Here is a 17,415-nt window from a genome sequence, read left to right on the forward strand (position 1 = left end):
GGGGTCCTTCTCTCCTGGGGAAAGGCTCTGCCCAACAAAAGCACACAAGTAAACGGAATGCAACGAGCACCGCGTTCCTGCTGACTTCTGAGTAACCGAATGCTGGTTGTTTCCGCACAGAATAAACCCAGTTAGGACTGTAGGGTGTGTTCACCTAACACGCTCTTCTGCAAGATTCTTAGTGTTCTTCACAAATAAAATGTAAAACTTGTTTTCCTGGAAGCAGAGATGAAAACTGAATAGTATAATGATTTTTTTTAAATCTATGGCATGATCTTAGTATTAGAATATTTTCTTTTTAGAGATGAGTGGATTTCGAGATACTCTACAGGTCAGAGTTGTCTATGAACAAATTATAAAACCTTATGTTTATACAGTATTTTAAAGTTTACAAGGCATCTTCGCATAATTCCCTCTCTCTGTATCTCCCTCTCTGTCAGTCTCCCGCTCTCTCTCAGAAGCACATTCACACACACACACACACACACACACACACACACACACACACACCACTCTCTCACAAAACATTAATGAGTAAATACTCCAGAAAGCCAACCACATTTAACAATACTTCAACCTATACAAAATCCAAAGCATTTTTGTGATCTGAAGTACCTGCCATACTTGTAAATTAAACACCCCCAAAGCTTCTTAAAACTGGTAATTTGCTGGCAAACAGAATTCAAAAGGATTGATTTTCTGTCAAGTCGTATTAGCATCTCAGAGCTAAATATTAGCAGGAAGCTCAGTCCATTGCCCCCCGCTACATAAAACAACAGTTCACACACGCTCAGGCACTCATTTTTTTCTTGCTAACCAATGAAAACATATCCAGAAAATGAGCTTCTGAGGACAGTTTTAACTTCTAACATATAATGTCCAAAATTATGTCTTCATCTCTTGTGACAATTCAGTACCAAAGAGCACAGCGTCTGAAAGTTCCTTGTGAATGATAGTCAACATTTGCTATCCCATTGATATTTGAAATATGACTCTCAAAATGTCATGTATTAATTTTCTCTCTGAATCAAGTCAGGTAATTTTGACAAAGCTGTGTAACTTCTCTACTTATTTTTATTTGTGGATTGACATTATTTTAAAAAGCAATAAAGTGTCATTGATAAATTTTCCTATTATTTAATTCAAATATTCAACTATTATTTCTCAGTGGTTCCAAATTCCTTTAAACTAGCATTAAAATAAAAGTTTGAAATGTTTCTAAATTTATACTTAATGCCAGCATAAATTTATGCCAGCAGAAAATGAGCTGGCACTATTTCACATGATTGTAGGAGATAATCTGTCCCAACCTTTCTGGAAGGGGATTTAGTTTATGCATATCAAGCAACTTAAAAATATCAATACCCTTTAATTATAGCTGAGTATCTACTCTCAGAAAGTAAAGGAAAATTCAGAAAAAATATAAGAACTAAGATAAGTGCTTACAATATTACTGATAATAACCAGACATTAGGAGCAGCTTAAATACTCAGTATTGTAGGAATAGTTAAGTAATGATATGCTTATGGAATAGGCTATTCTTCAGACACTAAAATATACTTCTGAAGAATTTGTAATGACCTGGAGAAAAGGGTGTGCTTTTAGTGTTCAGTTGAGTGTTCAATGAAGAAAGCAATGCATCAAACTGTATCTATACTATGTTCTTTTTTAAAATACAAATTGAAACACCAAAATATGAATAGATATCATCCCCAGATGGTGGAATTTCAGAGCCTTTTTCTCTTCCTTACACTTATAAGTATCCTAAATTATCTCAATGTGTATATATATTCTTATAATGCAAAAAGTAAATAAATGTGAAAAGTTAATTTTTATGTCCATACTGACTTGACTTTGTGGCTAATACTGAGGTGGAAAGAGGCCTGACCTTGCTCTGGGTTCCTGGGCTCTGCTGCAGCTCTGCCCTTCTCCACTGGTCCTGACTCACTCCCTTGCCTGTGACATTCGTGGGCTGGACCAATTGTTTTCTAAGATCCCTTTAAGCTATGCTGCTCCATTCTTCTGTCATTAGTTAGGTATCAGCATCACTTAACATTCTTTAGCAATTTTTTAATAGCCTGGAACTCCTTTCCAAGTTTTGGGGAGACTGGAACTAAGTACTTTGCAGCCACCCAGAGAGCCTCCTAACTTTGATGACCACGTTGATATCTTTATCGCCACATGGCCATAGACAGAACTGAATTCACATGATGTTCACTTGGCATATGGCTTGTAGAGTAGCTCCGAGTGCTTCTGGGTAACAACACATCAAACAAGGGATTTAGACTGATTAAAAGTAATGAAGTGAGACCAGCAACTCATTTTATTTTCAGGCATTGGCCCTGTGACATGTTGCTAATCATTTCTACATTTACATCTCTAGTATTTAGTTTCCCAGGGATGTTGGGAGTTGGAGTAAGCATATTTCTTCAACATATAAGGGAGAGTGGAGGAAAGTTTCCAATAGTGAAAATAAAGAGGAATCATGAAACGAAAGATTACATTCACAGAACTGTCTCTTTCTCCCTCCCTTCCCTGCTTTCCCGTTCCACCCGCTCCTTGTCCATGGACATCAGCATGTGACCAGCTGGCTCTTGGTGTGGCTGCTCTCTTTGGTCCTTCCCATAGTTCCTCTGTCAGTGCTGTGCAGTCTATTTGCAACGCTCTAGAAGTTCCACATATACAGACTCGCTGGAAACACCCCTCGGTGGACAACAAAGATTTGTTTTACATCAACCTCTACCCAGATTATGCGGCCATCAGCAGGGCGGTCCTGGACCTGGTCCTCTACTACAACTGGAAAACAGTGACCGTGGTGTATGAAGACAGCACAGGTATGGGACTCACACAAGACCTCACTTAGCCACGTCTGGTCTGAAAAAAGGGAACCAGAGTGTTCCATATGCATCAGACTCACCAGGTGGAGTGCATGGAAATGCCCTCTTATATGAAGCTAATTGAGTATTCTAATTTAGGAATGCCATGTGTAGGAATTCCAGTTCCTTCTGGTGAGTTGATCCTTTCTGATGACCTTCTCATCATCAAACTTAAGGGCACTTTTTAAAAAGAAATATCACCTTATTGATATATGTTGGAATCTATCTGAATATTAAAGATATAATTTAATGTATCCAACTCTATCAAGACTGTGACCATGACTCCATTCCTTAAAGAATGGGGAGACATTTTGAAAATGACCACAAAATGATTCCAGCTCAATGAGTAGCTACATAAATGTCTAGAAAAGTTTCTAAACTAGGTAGAGGAATCTAATTAGAAGTTATATCAAAAACAGAAGTTATATCAATAAAGCTAACCATCTTGTGGGGAAGGACTAAGAACCCCCAGCAATGAGCCCTAAAGAAGGCCTGCTTTGTCCCACCTGCTCATTTTAGGAGGAAGGCAGACATGTGGTGCTCTGCGCCTCACTAGACATTTCTCTGATTCTCCCCCATTTGAAGTTTCACTGGCACCTTCCCCCTTTGGCTTCTGTTTACATTTTGAGGTTTGTTGGAGTTCAAGACCCTTTTTATCCAGTTTAAATTCTGCTGTGACTCTCTGGTGTCTACATGGGAAAGTCCAAGTCCTTCCGATTTAAAGTTCTGCATCATTCAACCACGTTCATCTTCATTAACCCAGGCACTAGCTGTTCGACATCCCCTGTACTCACACCTCAGCTCTGATGAGGAGCCCATCCTTAACTACCAAGTCCACCCCGATTCTTTCTTTCTGAGGCTGGCCCCTCACTTTGCATGATCCTCCACACACCCTCAAGGTGGTAAGCTCCCTCCTTGTCCGTGATCACACTCAAATACCACTGCTTTCTTACAGCTCGTGGGACCACATTAGGAGTTAGCAGCACTTTGTAAATAGAAGCATTATATCACATTTCAATTCTCTGTTTCCATGTTTATGAGACTAGGAATTCCTGACACTTGGAATTTTATCTTATTTATTTTTATAATCGGCTACCTAACATAATCCTGGCATCTAGGAACGTGCTTAGCAGTTACATGGAAAAGGAATAGTACTGTTTAGTTTCTGAATAATTTTTTTCAAGAATTGAAACCAGCTCCTTTCCTTGAACCACACATTTGGTAATAAGACTAACAAAATTACTAGTGACAATTAATAAAGCAAAGCGCTTTTGAACTTTTTAATAATATTTCCTGTTTTTGCTATCTTTTTCACCAAGCACTAGCACTTAACTATTCCTCAGAGAATGAATAGTGAGCCTCCTCTGTTTGGCACTAAACCCTGGATTCATTTTAAACTGTCAGATGAAGGTGACTATTCTGGTTGGAAATATGCATTTATATATCTTCTTAAACCTCGTCTCATTTTAGAAAGAAGTGAAGGTAGGTGATTGGATGTGTAATTTATAAACATTATATTCAAAACAGTCCTACCAGGAAGGATAAGCCACAGGCAGTCATAGTTTTAAAGCTTCACCTGCCTGCTGTAAAGGAAGAAAACGTACAATCAAATGAGTTCCATAAGCATTTTTAAAGAGCCTTAACATATACTACATTGTAAACATAAGTGTAGACAGGTCTTCCATGTTGTGTACCTTTGTAAATAGAGAATTCCATGAGTTAACAAAATAATACTATTTCTCATTATGTAACACCCTCTATAGCATAATTTTCTCTCACTATCTCTACCATTTCCAGCAAAGCAGGATCATCTAAGAGGAAAACAAATCAATAAATAATATTGAAATGTCAGGATTTAATTTAAGAAAGAGTTCAACCAAGGGTGTGAGCGTAACTGTTGTAGATTTCAAGTTGTGTTTAGACAAATTATAATTTGCAAGAGCATAACATAAAAGGTGATGACCTAACCACTCTTTCGGTTTCAGGTGAGTGCCCAGAACTGATGTCCATTTTGCACAGGAGAAAATTTGAACTATCCCTTCTATTACCTTTTACAAGAAACTGAAATCTTTTCATTCTTATAAAGTCCACCTGAGCTCAGCTGCTCAATAATACTCGCTGAAATTGGAAATCCAAAATGTGTTTGTATTTTGCCCATTAAGTTAGAGACGATTCATGTTAAAATGATTTTGCTCGCAAAGACTTTAAAAATGCAAATGAATAATCAATTGAGCCATTAAATTAGAACCCAGAGAGCAAACAGGTCAACTGAGATCAATAAAAGCAGACATCTTTTGACTTTGAGTGGGTTTAATACTGTTTGACTCAGGGTTTTGGCTGCAGTAATTATCAAGCCGTAAAAAGAAGAAAACTTACTAAACCTGAAGGAAAAGAAAGGACTTAGGTGTGCTCAGCACCTGCCCTTACACCAGAATTAATACCCATTAAAGAGCACTTTACTGGGATCTGTCTAGGAGTTTGTTAAATTGCCTGAAGCCAGCACAGATGTCTATGGGACCAAATGGTCCATGACTCCCACTGGAGTCAAGGGAGCACTGTGCACGTCTCTAAGGGCAAAATTTAATTCACCAAACACCAGCAAGCAGAATTCTGTCCGCTAGAAGAGAAAATGCAGAAAGACCCTAGAGAACTGTTGGGAAGTAAAGTTTTGTCTTGCTTCATCTCTCTCTTTCTCTGTTGCCTGGATGTTCTTGTTATCAGTCACCTACTTCTCTCTGAGTCCCATGTTCAGAAGTGACTGTAGGCAATGAGACATTGCTGCTCATTGGCCATTGCCTCTGCTTCGTTAGACCCCTGGTGGGAACCTGGCTTCTATCCCTTCACACACATCAAAAAGAGCTGAGAAGCTGAGCACCAAATTCAGTGTGGAGAAGATTCAGCAGTTTCTGCTTTCTCAAGGCCAATCCTGGTGAAATGTAGTCATAGCCAATTTTGTAGAACAGGGATGAGCAAAATTTTTTCTCTGAAGGGACAGATACTAGAGAACTTCAGCTTTATGGACCATCGTGTCTAGGTCATAACTATTTCACTCTGCTGAGGGAGCAAGAAGACAGCCACAGATAATATGTAAATGAGCAGGTATGGTGTGTTTCAGTAAACCTTTATTTACACAAACGAGGGGGCCAGTGTGGCTGGATCAGACTGAGAATGGAAGGATGATGGGGTCAAGAGAAGGACACTATAGACCATGGACAGCTTTGTAGATTGCTGGAAGAGCTTTGACTCTTCATGAAGTGGGGAGCCATTGGAGACTTTTCAGAAGAGGAGGGATATGATCAGATTTATATCATAAAAAGATCACTCTGGGTCTTATATTAATAAAACAACATAGAGAGGCAAGCATAAAATGGTTGGCGTCTAGAGAAATCAAGGCGAGAGATGGAGGTGACAGTCACAGAGGAGTAAGAAATGGTCATATTCTGGAAATATTTTGATGTTGAACTGGCAAAGTGCTCTGATTGGGGGGAAGGCGGGTGAGAGAAATAGAGGAGTCAAAGCTGACTCTAAGCTTCTGAGCCTGAACCAAAGGCTAGAGTTGCCATCACCTGAGATGGGGAAACATATAAATGGAGATAGTTTGGAGAAATAAGGGTATAGGAGTTTAGTCATGAAAAGATTTGAGCTTGCCATGTCTACTAGACATCCAAATGGAGGTGGTGAGCAGGCAGTTAATACATGAGTCTGTAGTTCAGGGATGCAGTATAGGCTGGAGATAGAAAATTGAAAGTCCTCAGTGTATAGAGGACTGGATGAGGCCATCGGGGAAATGAGTTCCAGCCAGATATGTTCACAACACATAGAGCTTAAGAGGTTTTCATTTTTTTTTACCCATGGTTACCTTAAATCATTTTTCTCAACACACCAGAGCCATAAAATTTATAAAATGCAGCCTACAATGAAAGAGCAATTAACTGTCACTTAAACATAGTCTCAAAGCTTTACAGTGAGGATTACCCGAAGTAAGATTAACATACATAAAAAAGTCAGTGATTGATTGATTGAAACACTATATCTAGAAAGAAAACCCAAGAGAAACGACAACCACAAAAATCATAATAATGAAATTCTTGGAGTACTGACTAATTGCCTTGCACTGTTCTAAATATTTTTGTAATTAACTCATTTAATATGCTCAGCCACCCTGCAAATAAGTGAAATAGCTGTATTTAAATAGTGACTTAGATTTGTTATGTCGATTATATTTTCCCATAGAAAATAGAAAGAACTATATTTTACAGAAACAAGAATTTTGACAGATGCTCTAAGTTTGGACTTGAAGAAAATTAAACATTTCACCATAGATGATCAAACCAAAATAAATGATACGCTGTACACAGTCAGTGCCAAGTAAAAGAATAAGTGAATTGTTTCAACTTCAGCAATCGCAGGTCACCCCACTGTGCTGTTACGACCTCATGCTAGCCAGAACACTCTGCTACGTGCCCTCCCCCAATCCCACTTGAAATAGCTGGGGCATGGAAAGTCCTTGGCATTCAGTACCAACAAGATAATAAATTATAGTTCCCTTTTTTCTGCCCTTACTCTTTTCTACCCTTCCTATTTACCTACTCCAGTCCCCTGACCAGAAAACCCATTTCAAGTTTCAGAGTTCTGCACTGGAAATCAATCTTTAGATATTGCATGGTGGTATATTATTTTTAGCTACCCTTGGTATTAACCAGAGTTCAGGACCAAAACATACTGGTGGAGCTAACTGCAACACAGTTAATCTCAAATATTCTGACTAAAGTCTTCTATGCGATTCTTTGTGATCAAGGGACACAGTTTTTCTTTTCGGAAGTCTTTAGCCTTTTTTGATGCACTTTTGGAAAATCATATGTATGAAGATCTGCACTTTCCCCAGGTAATTCACTCACTTATCTATTTCCATTTCTCAGTTCTGATTTTTCCCTCTTCTCTGGAGGGTATATATATCCCTTTAAGAATCCTATTAGATGTGGGTATATTTGGATACCAACAAGTTTGAGAAATGCCATTTTGCATGTTTCCAAGTTCAAATGCAGATGAAATTAGCATTTAAAATGTATGATCTTATCTTTGAGTCCCCGTGGTTTATTACATTCATTTTTTTTTGACATCAAATTCACTGATGTGGTTTAATGAACAGGGAATTGGATTAAGACTCAAGAAAACCTATGTATGTTTCTTTTGAACTGATGCTCATTAAATATGACTAAAGCTGTCCAGAAATGGACTGATCTGCAAAAAATGAGGCAGAGAATTTCTCAGACGAAGAGATGTTCAGCAACAGCTGTGTGGAAGGGATTCATGCGTCAAACAGGGGTTTGACCTTTAAGGTCTTTTCCAATTCCTGGCATTTGTGACTCATTTTCAAGGCCAATCCAAACAATTAACCTCACTATGCCTCACTTTTCTTACTGTAAAACAGCACTGACACCTATCAACCTCAGAGGTATATTCTGAGGTTTACTGAGCTAGTTATAAAGTGTGTAGGATACTTCATAAAAGGGGGCAAAGCAAATAGCAAGTTTATTATTATTTAAGGTGAAGACATGGGAAATTTCGAACACTTACTGGAAATAGCAGGTTCTTTTTTTTTTTTTTTTTTTCTCTTCCATGTACTCCACCTGTCCCCAGAGTCACTCAATGGGCATGCAAATCAGCATTTCTGTGTGTGTCATATCTGAGTACACAGAGCAGACAGACGGCCAAAGCAAGGGTTTAGAAGTGGCCTTTCAAACATCTTTGAGAGTAATCTCTACATGCAGAGCCCAGCTCAAACTCACGTGAAATAAACTAGCTTCTTGCTTTAAAGCACTTTTTAAACCAGAAGTGCAGTTTCCAATTGCATTGCTGGATGTGGGAGTGGAAGAAGGAGGCTCATGGTCTGTCTTTTTACTGAGAAAGATGTGGACTTAGAGAAAAGTTGAAAGAAAGGTACAACAAACTCCTATACATCCTGAATCTAGATTCAGCAACTGTTACCATTTGCCACTTTACTGTTCTAATAGTCTTTCAATATAAAAACAACTACAACAACAGCAACAATAATAACAGGAAGTAGTAGGATTTTTGAACTATTTGAAAGTGAGACAGCATGATCATTTTACCTCTAAATACATCAGCGTACATTTCATAAGAATAAGGACTTTCCTTGTTGTGACCACAGTACAATTATCAAATACAGGAACCTTAACGCTGATACAATACTATGATACATCTATGTCGATATTAATGTTGATAGAGACATACACGATAGGATATTCCAGTTTCCCTAATTGTCCCCATTACATTTTTTTTGGAATCCAGGGCTAGAAAAACCATCACCATTATCAGGTCTGCATGCACCCTTACCATTCTCTGCAACTCTGTCAGCACTGGGTCACTCGGGCAAGGCTGCCCGGCGTCCAAACACAGGAGGGCCTTTGGCAAAGTTAGGAGTTGTGCCTAAATCAGTTTTCTTTCCCTGAAGCAATGATTTGTTTAGCGGACAAGTTTTAACTTCTTAACAATGACGTGTAAAGGATTGATGAATTGCTGCGAAACACAAATAAAAGGAAAAGCTTTCTCTAAATTTCATCTCCTGTGAACTAAAAAGTCTTTTGAATTGTAAATTCTGCCATGTCTGCTAATGAAGGCAGAAAGGCTATTTTTTAAGCAAACAATCGCTTTGGAAGAAAAAAGTAAACCTCCCTGTTCCTTGCTCATTGTTCTTCTTACATCTTGGGTCTGTAATCTTTAAATCTGCTGAGCGTCACCTTTCCCAAGGCCAGTTCACCTGTATATGGACAACGTGAGAAAATGAGGGCATTAGCAGTGAGCTTTTCTGAAAGATAAATTTAGTCCAATTAAAAACTAGTCTTTTTTACTGAATTTTCCTGTCTCCTCTATCAGTATTAAAATAACTTTCTTTTATGAAATAATTGTGAAAGTTCATGGTTACTTTCTTTGAAGAGAAGAGAGTCTGTTTATTAATGGTCTCATTTGCCAAATGAAGGCTGAATGCTTTATACCGGCCCTAAGGTTTTTTTCCTCTGCTTATTTATGTAATTATTTCTCTATATAGTTAGTTAGTCCTTCAGTCAGGTAGTTAGTTGATCTTAAATCTGAAAGTCAGGAGGGGCCACTGATTTGGTGAAAATAGCCCTAGATTGAGGGTCAGAGGTAGACCTGGCTTTATGTCCTGAATCTGCCACTTAATGGCTTCAACACGACCTTGATCAAGATGCTCTGGCCCCCATCAGCCTCAGGTCATAATTTATAAAGTTAGGTAGTAAGTGTTGCCCCATGCACATCCCAAGTTTGAAGGGATGAAATCCTTCTATGGGCTGGGAGGACCTTTAAAGCAAGATGTGTTCATGTCTCACTTCTAGTGCCTAGCATGGGACTTGGTATACAGGGAACATTCAGGAAATGTTTTCTCCTAAAAATGAATGACTGAAGGGAGAGAACATAGTCAACTTTAAATGTCGTTAACATGTGTATAAGTCATCATGACAGGAAATGCATGTCAAGATTGACATTTCATTTAGCAAAGAAAAAAAGAGCAGTTCATTTGCAGACTATGAAATGCATTTTTTAAATGTTTTTTTTTTTTTTTGTCCTAGTTTATTTAAAGGCCACATTGATCTCCCTTGTGGTCATGCTTTAAAAAAAAAAAAAAAAAAAAAAAAAAGGAAGTGATTGCAAAGCAGGAGGACAGTAAACCCCACAGAGAATTACAAGTAGCCTGGAGTAAAAAAGAAAGTAGAATAGGTCCCTGTTTCTACTGTTTCCCCATCTCATCAAATAACCCAAAGCTGAATCTGTTCCCTCGGGACCAACAATTTTTATCTGTACGGCAGGATGGTAACGTGGAAAGATTAGGCACTGGACCCACAGACGGTCTGAGGCCATAGCTCCCCCTATATTTGTAAACTTGAGTAAGTTACTTCATTGCTCTGATTTTCTTACTTGAAATGATGAAATGATGAAGATAATAACACTTGCTTCATAGGATTGCCGTGAGGATTAACAAACACAGAAGTCCATATGCTCAGTTTTCTTTCATTGGTACTCATCGGTCGTTCAGGAGCTCAGGACAAGCAATTCTGGAAGTAAGCTATCAGCCATGTTGACTGATTGGAAAAGCAGGAGTCCAGGAAAGCTATCATTTTAAAAATTTCAATTTTTATGTTAAAAAAGTTAAAAAGGATAATGAGCACTAAATCTTGATGTGGTTCTACAAGTCCTCCCTTCCTTGCCCTGGTCCATTTGACTCTGAACAGTAGCCTACAAGTTTACTGTACTTCATAACCACACCTGTCCAAGGTCTTAGAGGAAACATAACATCTTAGACACACACAAATGTTGCTTCTGGAGGAAACAAATAACTAAATAAAATAAAAGAAGTGTGCCAAGTCCAGAGGTGGCTGTCATCCGTGCTGTATCTTGCACAGTGCATACTACAATCTTTATCTGAATAGTGATAACTTAACATTTCCTATTGATTACTTGAAGCTGACACATTCGGAAGGCACAGACTGTGTAATAAAAAAAAAATTCAATTTTCCAATGGGAGTCCTTGGGTGAGAGCCAACATCAAGCAGTGTAGCCAGCACCAGTTAACATTAGGGGAAATAAGATAGAGGCTTTATAGAGCTGTTGGTCTCACCCTAGTTAAGCACTTCTACTAAAAAAAAAAAAAAAATGGTGCAGCTCAATAGATTTATATTTGTGCTGAATTAAACATTCTCCGTCAAGTTACTTGGCTGCATTCTTTTCTACAATTACCAATGGCAGATTTTTAAACAATGTTGTTTCTGCCTTTATTATCATAATCTTTCAAAATTCTATGGTCTTTTCTTTTAAACCAAGAAAGGATTTTCCAATTCAATGTTCAATTACATCAGAAAGAAAATATAATAAGCCATTTATAAATAGCTTATATGGTGAGAACTGGAAAATTATGTAAAACAGACCAACTAATTAGCTGGTAAATGGTATGTTATATATAAATGTTTTTGATGAAAGGTTTTCAGAGATTTATGTCCCCGAGAAATTCTAGTGTTCTTTTTTTTTTTTTTTTTTTTTTCCAAGTGAGAAGGTGTTATCCATTTCACTAAGCACCTTTGGAAACTTTGAGCACTTTTTGTTTACAAAAGTTTTACAATTACAAACTTGGTTTGTTAGAGTTACGGTGTTGGCTGAAAGCTGGAGAGGAACACTGCATTCTAAAAAATTCCAAGTGCTGTTGGGAAAATTGTGCTTCTAGCCACACATGCCCACACAAGGAAAATATATATAATTCACCATAAAAGAGGAATGACAAATGAGAAGTCAACAATGTAACCTTTAGGTAGGTGGACCCTTGATACACTTTGGGAATGATATATGAGTTCGACTATAAATGGCAATAAGCAAATACTCTGGACAGAACAGTCTGTTGTGTGACTGGATGTCATTTTCCAGGTCTAATTCGTCTGCAAGAGCTCATCAAAGCTCCCTCCAGATACAACATTAAAATCAAAATCCGCCAGCTGCCCTCTGGGAATAAAGATGCCAAGCCTTTACTCAAGGAGATGAAGAAAGGCAAGGAGTTCTATGTGATATTTGATTGTTCACACGAAACAGCTGCTGAAATCCTTAAGCAGGTAAGAGGGTAGGGAGAAGGTGAAAATGCGGGGGATATGCTCATTTCTCTTTCTCAAAAATGCCATCTGCTCTCACTTAGTGCAGCGTGATAAGACCCCAGCAGTCCAGTTTAGGCTGAGGACTGCAGTATTCAGAACACTTTTAAAGAGCCGTGGGACTCAGTCCTCACTGAAGCCACCTGTTGGTATGTAGCTGTAGATGTGCCATCTTGAGTATGTATTGGCAGATTTGTAGACCCTGCCAGCAGAGATTGAGAAGGGTATCATTTCAAGGTGATTAAACGTGTCTTATTTTATGACTCTTTGAAAGACCAAGCCAGCTTTCATTACACAAGGCCTGACTTGTCCTAAACACATCTTCCTCGGGGCAAGACCTCTTATCAAACATGCAAGATTCCAAGCATGTTGGAAAAAAGGGCACAGGGACAGTCACAGAAAAGATGCCTCCCTCTGCTAATTTGTTACAGACAATGAGCTGGCATGAATTAAATCTCCACGGATAGTGTGGGTGGAGATGCTTGATAAATTGTGAAACCTTACATAAGTGAAAGATGTTAGAATGTTAAGAATGATAATAACAGAGTAATACTTTCCAAGCCCTTCAGGATATAGCATTGTTCTTATGTCCAAGAAAGAAAAATCAGAATTGAAAAAAAAAAAAAAGAAGATTAAGCACAGAGTGGTTCTCAGCCCGGAGTGACTTAACCCACCACAGGGACTTTTGCCAATGTTTGGAGACATTTTGGTTGTCATATTGGGGACAGTGGCACTCTACTGACAACTAGTAATTGGAGGCCAGAGATATTGCTAAACATCCTATAAGACACAAGACACCTCCCCCACAAAAAAAAAAACCCAAAGAACTATGTAACCTAAAATGCCAAAAGTACCGAGGCTGAGAAAATAGCATAGACAAGGACAATGGGAAAAGCAAGCGAGATGATTAAAATAGAAGTATTAATAAAAGACCAGAGAATTGAACTGGGGGGAAGTAGGGGGAAATAGTCAGGTTATATTTATGTATGTAATTTAAATAGTTACTGTGGCATAAAGCAATGTACTTATCTAAAATGGTCCAAGCTGATATAGTATTCCCTAGTTTAAAAGGACTGGGGTGTGCTGTGTGGTTGACTGGTAATGGGCACTAATTTCACAAACAGACCAACCCTTCCACACAAATGCAGATCTGTGAGTGTCTGAATCGCTTGGAAGAGCTCTCCTGGAGCGGTCATCTAGCCTGAATGTCCAGTGCTGTATCTCACACTTGAAGGGCATCTCTCTGAAGCCATTGAGTGCAGAGTTAAAATGTCAATTTCACTATAAGTAGATAATCAGAAAAGTGGACTAGAGGTCTCTCTTATCGCCTGCAAGATTATACTAAAAATCTGTTTTGAATCATAGACGTTATTTAAGGTTATGGTTGAGAGCAATCATAGACATCGTCAAGGCTAATTCTCTTACTTTGTAGGAGGTGAAATGACTTCCCCAGAGTAACACGGCCAGGATCTAACACTCAGCCTACTTTATCCCATTGGATGCATTCGCCACTGTGACACGCTGCTTCTCAAGTTAGGCAGAGCACCTGTCACTTACCTCTAGACCACAGCTGCATTCACAAATCTCTAGCTACTATAAATATATCTCAGTAAAGAAAGCAAGCATGTTGCAGTAATGTCAGCAACTAGAGAACTTTAAAGGTGAATGAATATAATCTGCTGCCCTTTATCTTAAGGCTTCATTTGAGAATTTTAATACAGTCATTAAAGTGTGTAGTGGAGTGTCGACCAGAACTGAGGAAAAAAACGCCCTGATTTTATGTGTAGCCCTCAAAATGCAAAGAAGCGTCCCTTCCCAAGAGTGTTTTATAGCAGAAGCCAGGGACTTCTGTTACATTTAAGAGAATGATTTGCTGATGAGCCTTCTCTTGGTTAGAAATCCTTTTGGCTCACATAACTGGCCATATCTCTCCCAACGGGCAGGTTTGGAAGAGGCAAGAGATGTGCATGGTGGCCACGGGGAGGGGCTGCTAGAGTTTCTCCTCCTCTAATTTGATAAATGTGGATATAAAGTTCCTTTGATATAAATGGTTCTTTTCTTATAGCATAGAGATTATATCATTTAAAGGAAATTAAAACACACACACGCACACACACACAGAAAACCATCTAAGAGGACCCCTCCCAAGAAATATCTGGCAGGGACAAGGGGAAGTAGGGATAGTTCAGCTTGGCACTAACCATTGACATGGACACTTTCTCCATCCTGTCTTATCCTGTTTTATCTTGTGTTTACTTTCCCTAATCATGCAAGTGGTAAGATTAGGGGAAGTGAATAAAGGATCTGTTCATCCCCTCTTTGTTCTGGACCAATGATCTACAAACATTGGGAGGGAAGGAGAACCTTTTTTAAAGGTTCCAGCATGAAACCCCTACCTTACTGCATGTGAAAGAATTATTGCTCTTTTTTTTTAAATCACAGCAAAGGACCCAGGTTGATTTAATGGGCTTCCTTTGGACCTCCAAGAGGTGGTTATGATTTGAAAAGTGATATTGAAGACCTTAGGACCTTTGATTCTAGTCAAAATGGGGTACTAGTACTCCCTGTGATTCAATTTAACTTGCTCCATTAGCCCTGGGCAACAACATGTAGAAACAAAGACAAGGACTTTCCCTGCATCTGTCTGCAGAGAATTTCTAGGGAGGCTGAGGGTTCAGGAGTTCAGGGTCCTAATTCCAGCCACCACTCAACCAATCTCTTTCTTCTGAGGGAAAAGGAGGAAGGAAAGATTTTTTTTTTTTTTAACTGAGGTGACAAAGCTGGTATCTAGCATCCTGTATCTCATCTCGTGCTGTCCCCATTTATCCTGAGGCTAATTTGGCATTCTCACTTCAGAGTTGAGAAAACTGAAGCTCAGATAGGTCGAGTGCCTCACACAAGGTCACTCTCTGAACAGCCTCGCTGCCCTGTGGCCTCCAGACCACCTAATCCCAGGGCTTGTGTGCCCACTTGACCACAAGTGGCCCTCATTTCAGAACAGATAACCATTCCACTCTGAATTATGCTTCCAGAAGTATCTGAGAAAAACACCACCACTCGCTGCTCGTCTCCTTTAGATGAAATTAGTATTAACAGCTTTTACTTCTTTGGTGACTAAAATCACTGCTGAGAAAATTTTCTCTGCCAGGGTAACCTGGCTTTCTTCTCATGCACATTTCCCATTATTTCTATACTTCCCTGTACCTTCATCATATTTTGCTACTTTTTAATGATTCTTAAGAAGAAAAAAAGAAATCGAATGCACTTTAAAGAAGATATTTGACATTTATCTAAAAGTAAAAATTGGGGAAAATTCTATAGTTTTTCTTTGGCATGCTAATCACTTCAGCAAAGTAATCATTCCTATTCACATTGAACAAGTACTATATGATGAGAATCTGAAAAGTTATTTCCCCAAAATTAGTTAAAAATTCAAATGTCAGGACTTGATTAGGCTACAGAGGAGCAGGGCTCTCAGACGAACAGACTGTCTTCATGAATTTCTGCAGCCCAACAGTGTCCCCAACAACCAGCAGCATATACATGGGACCCATCCATCCACCCACCACCTCCCAGCAGGCATCTTGATGGTCTCTCTTTAATCTGCTTTAATGTGGAAATCCTAGGTCCCCAGGTCCTCCTCACTCCTACCTCCCCCAAGTCCCACTCTCCTCCCACTGACTCCTCACTCTCCACCACACTTGCCCCCTCACTCACTTCTACCGAGTATGATTCTACCGAGGGTATGGCTGGTGGCAGATGAATTTAAAGGGCATAGGGTAAGAAGACTGTAGGCAGGGAACTCGTAATCTGCCTAGCACCATGCTGGGTGATAAGCAAGCATCTCCTTGAATGGACATAATAACCCTTGCTGTAATTTTTATTGGCTTTTTTTTTTTTTTTTTTGCAAATAAAAACTGAAGCTCAGGGACAGTCATAATTATATCTACTGAGCACGCTTTTCATGCAAAACTCTGTGACCTACATGACATGACCCAGCCTCCCTGCCAGCCTCCCGCCTCCAGGATGCTGTTCCAGGGGCACTCTGCCCAGCCACACAACATGCCTTCCCTTCCCTATTTTATGGCCCTTGCACTTGCTAAAACCTGGATCATTCTTTTCCAAAGCTGGCCTCACCTAAGCCTTCATGATTGGGAGATAAAGGAGAAGGAACTCCTTTCTCATTCCTTACCACCTTAGTTGCTCTGTAACCCTAATAAAAATCTATAATTAATTAAGGATATTGATTCTTTTGTTATCAGTATCCCCTTCTACAGTGTAAGCTCCAAGAGGATAGAAGCCTTTTTTGTCTTGTTCTCCCAAATCCCCCACATCTGCTACATTATTTGACACACAGTGAGTGCTCAGTGCATCTCTGCTGAATAACTGAAATGAATAATCCAAGAACTGGGCTAGAAGCTCTTAATAAGTAAGTAATCTCCAAAATCACCTTCCTTCCACCCGATTCAGTATGCTGAACTCTCAACTCTGCCAAGCATGGTTGAACAAGTTGTTCCTCTGTGCCTCAGTTTCCTCAAAAGGAAAATTTCATACAATCCTGAAATCCTATGTCATTAAGAACAGTAATGCACTAGAACCAATGATCCCACTTCCCAAAAATAAATTTGCCTCTTTGGAAAACTGCATCGTTGTTTTCAAATCTTGTACTAGGACTGAGAAAGCAAGTCACTATTTCAAGCACAGCAGCCGGAACCTAATGGTTCTCTGATGGAGGGGGAGGAGACGCAGTGTTGCTCCATCCAGCAGGGAAGCTGCTTCAGGACTGGGACAATTCCCTGAACTGGAGAGTGACCAGTGGGTGAGCTTGAACATACTGTTTCTGACTCAGGAAGCCTTTTCTCTTGTTT

At 39.2% G+C, this 17,415-nt stretch overlaps 1 protein-coding gene across 6 annotated transcripts in view; it reads left to right on the top strand.

Moving 5' to 3' along the window:
• GRIK1 (glutamate ionotropic receptor kainate type subunit 1) overlaps window positions 1–17,415 on the top strand; it is a 354,894-nt gene that overhangs the window by 218,347 nt on the left and 119,132 nt on the right. For all 6 annotated transcript variants that reach the window (XM_074360752.1, XM_074360753.1, XM_074360763.1 and 3 more), the window contains exons 3-4: window positions 2,577–2,834; window positions 12,330–12,511. In XM_074360752.1, the coding sequence (XP_074216853.1) occupies window positions 2,577–2,834; window positions 12,330–12,511 (440 nt within the window). The remainder of the gene's footprint in view (window positions 1–2,576; window positions 2,835–12,329; window positions 12,512–17,415) is intronic.

This window comes from Camelus bactrianus, chromosome 1 (genome assembly GCF_048773025.1).
Source record: "Camelus bactrianus isolate YW-2024 breed Bactrian camel chromosome 1, ASM4877302v1, whole genome shotgun sequence".
NCBI lineage: Eukaryota > Metazoa > Chordata > Mammalia > Artiodactyla > Camelidae > Camelus > Camelus bactrianus.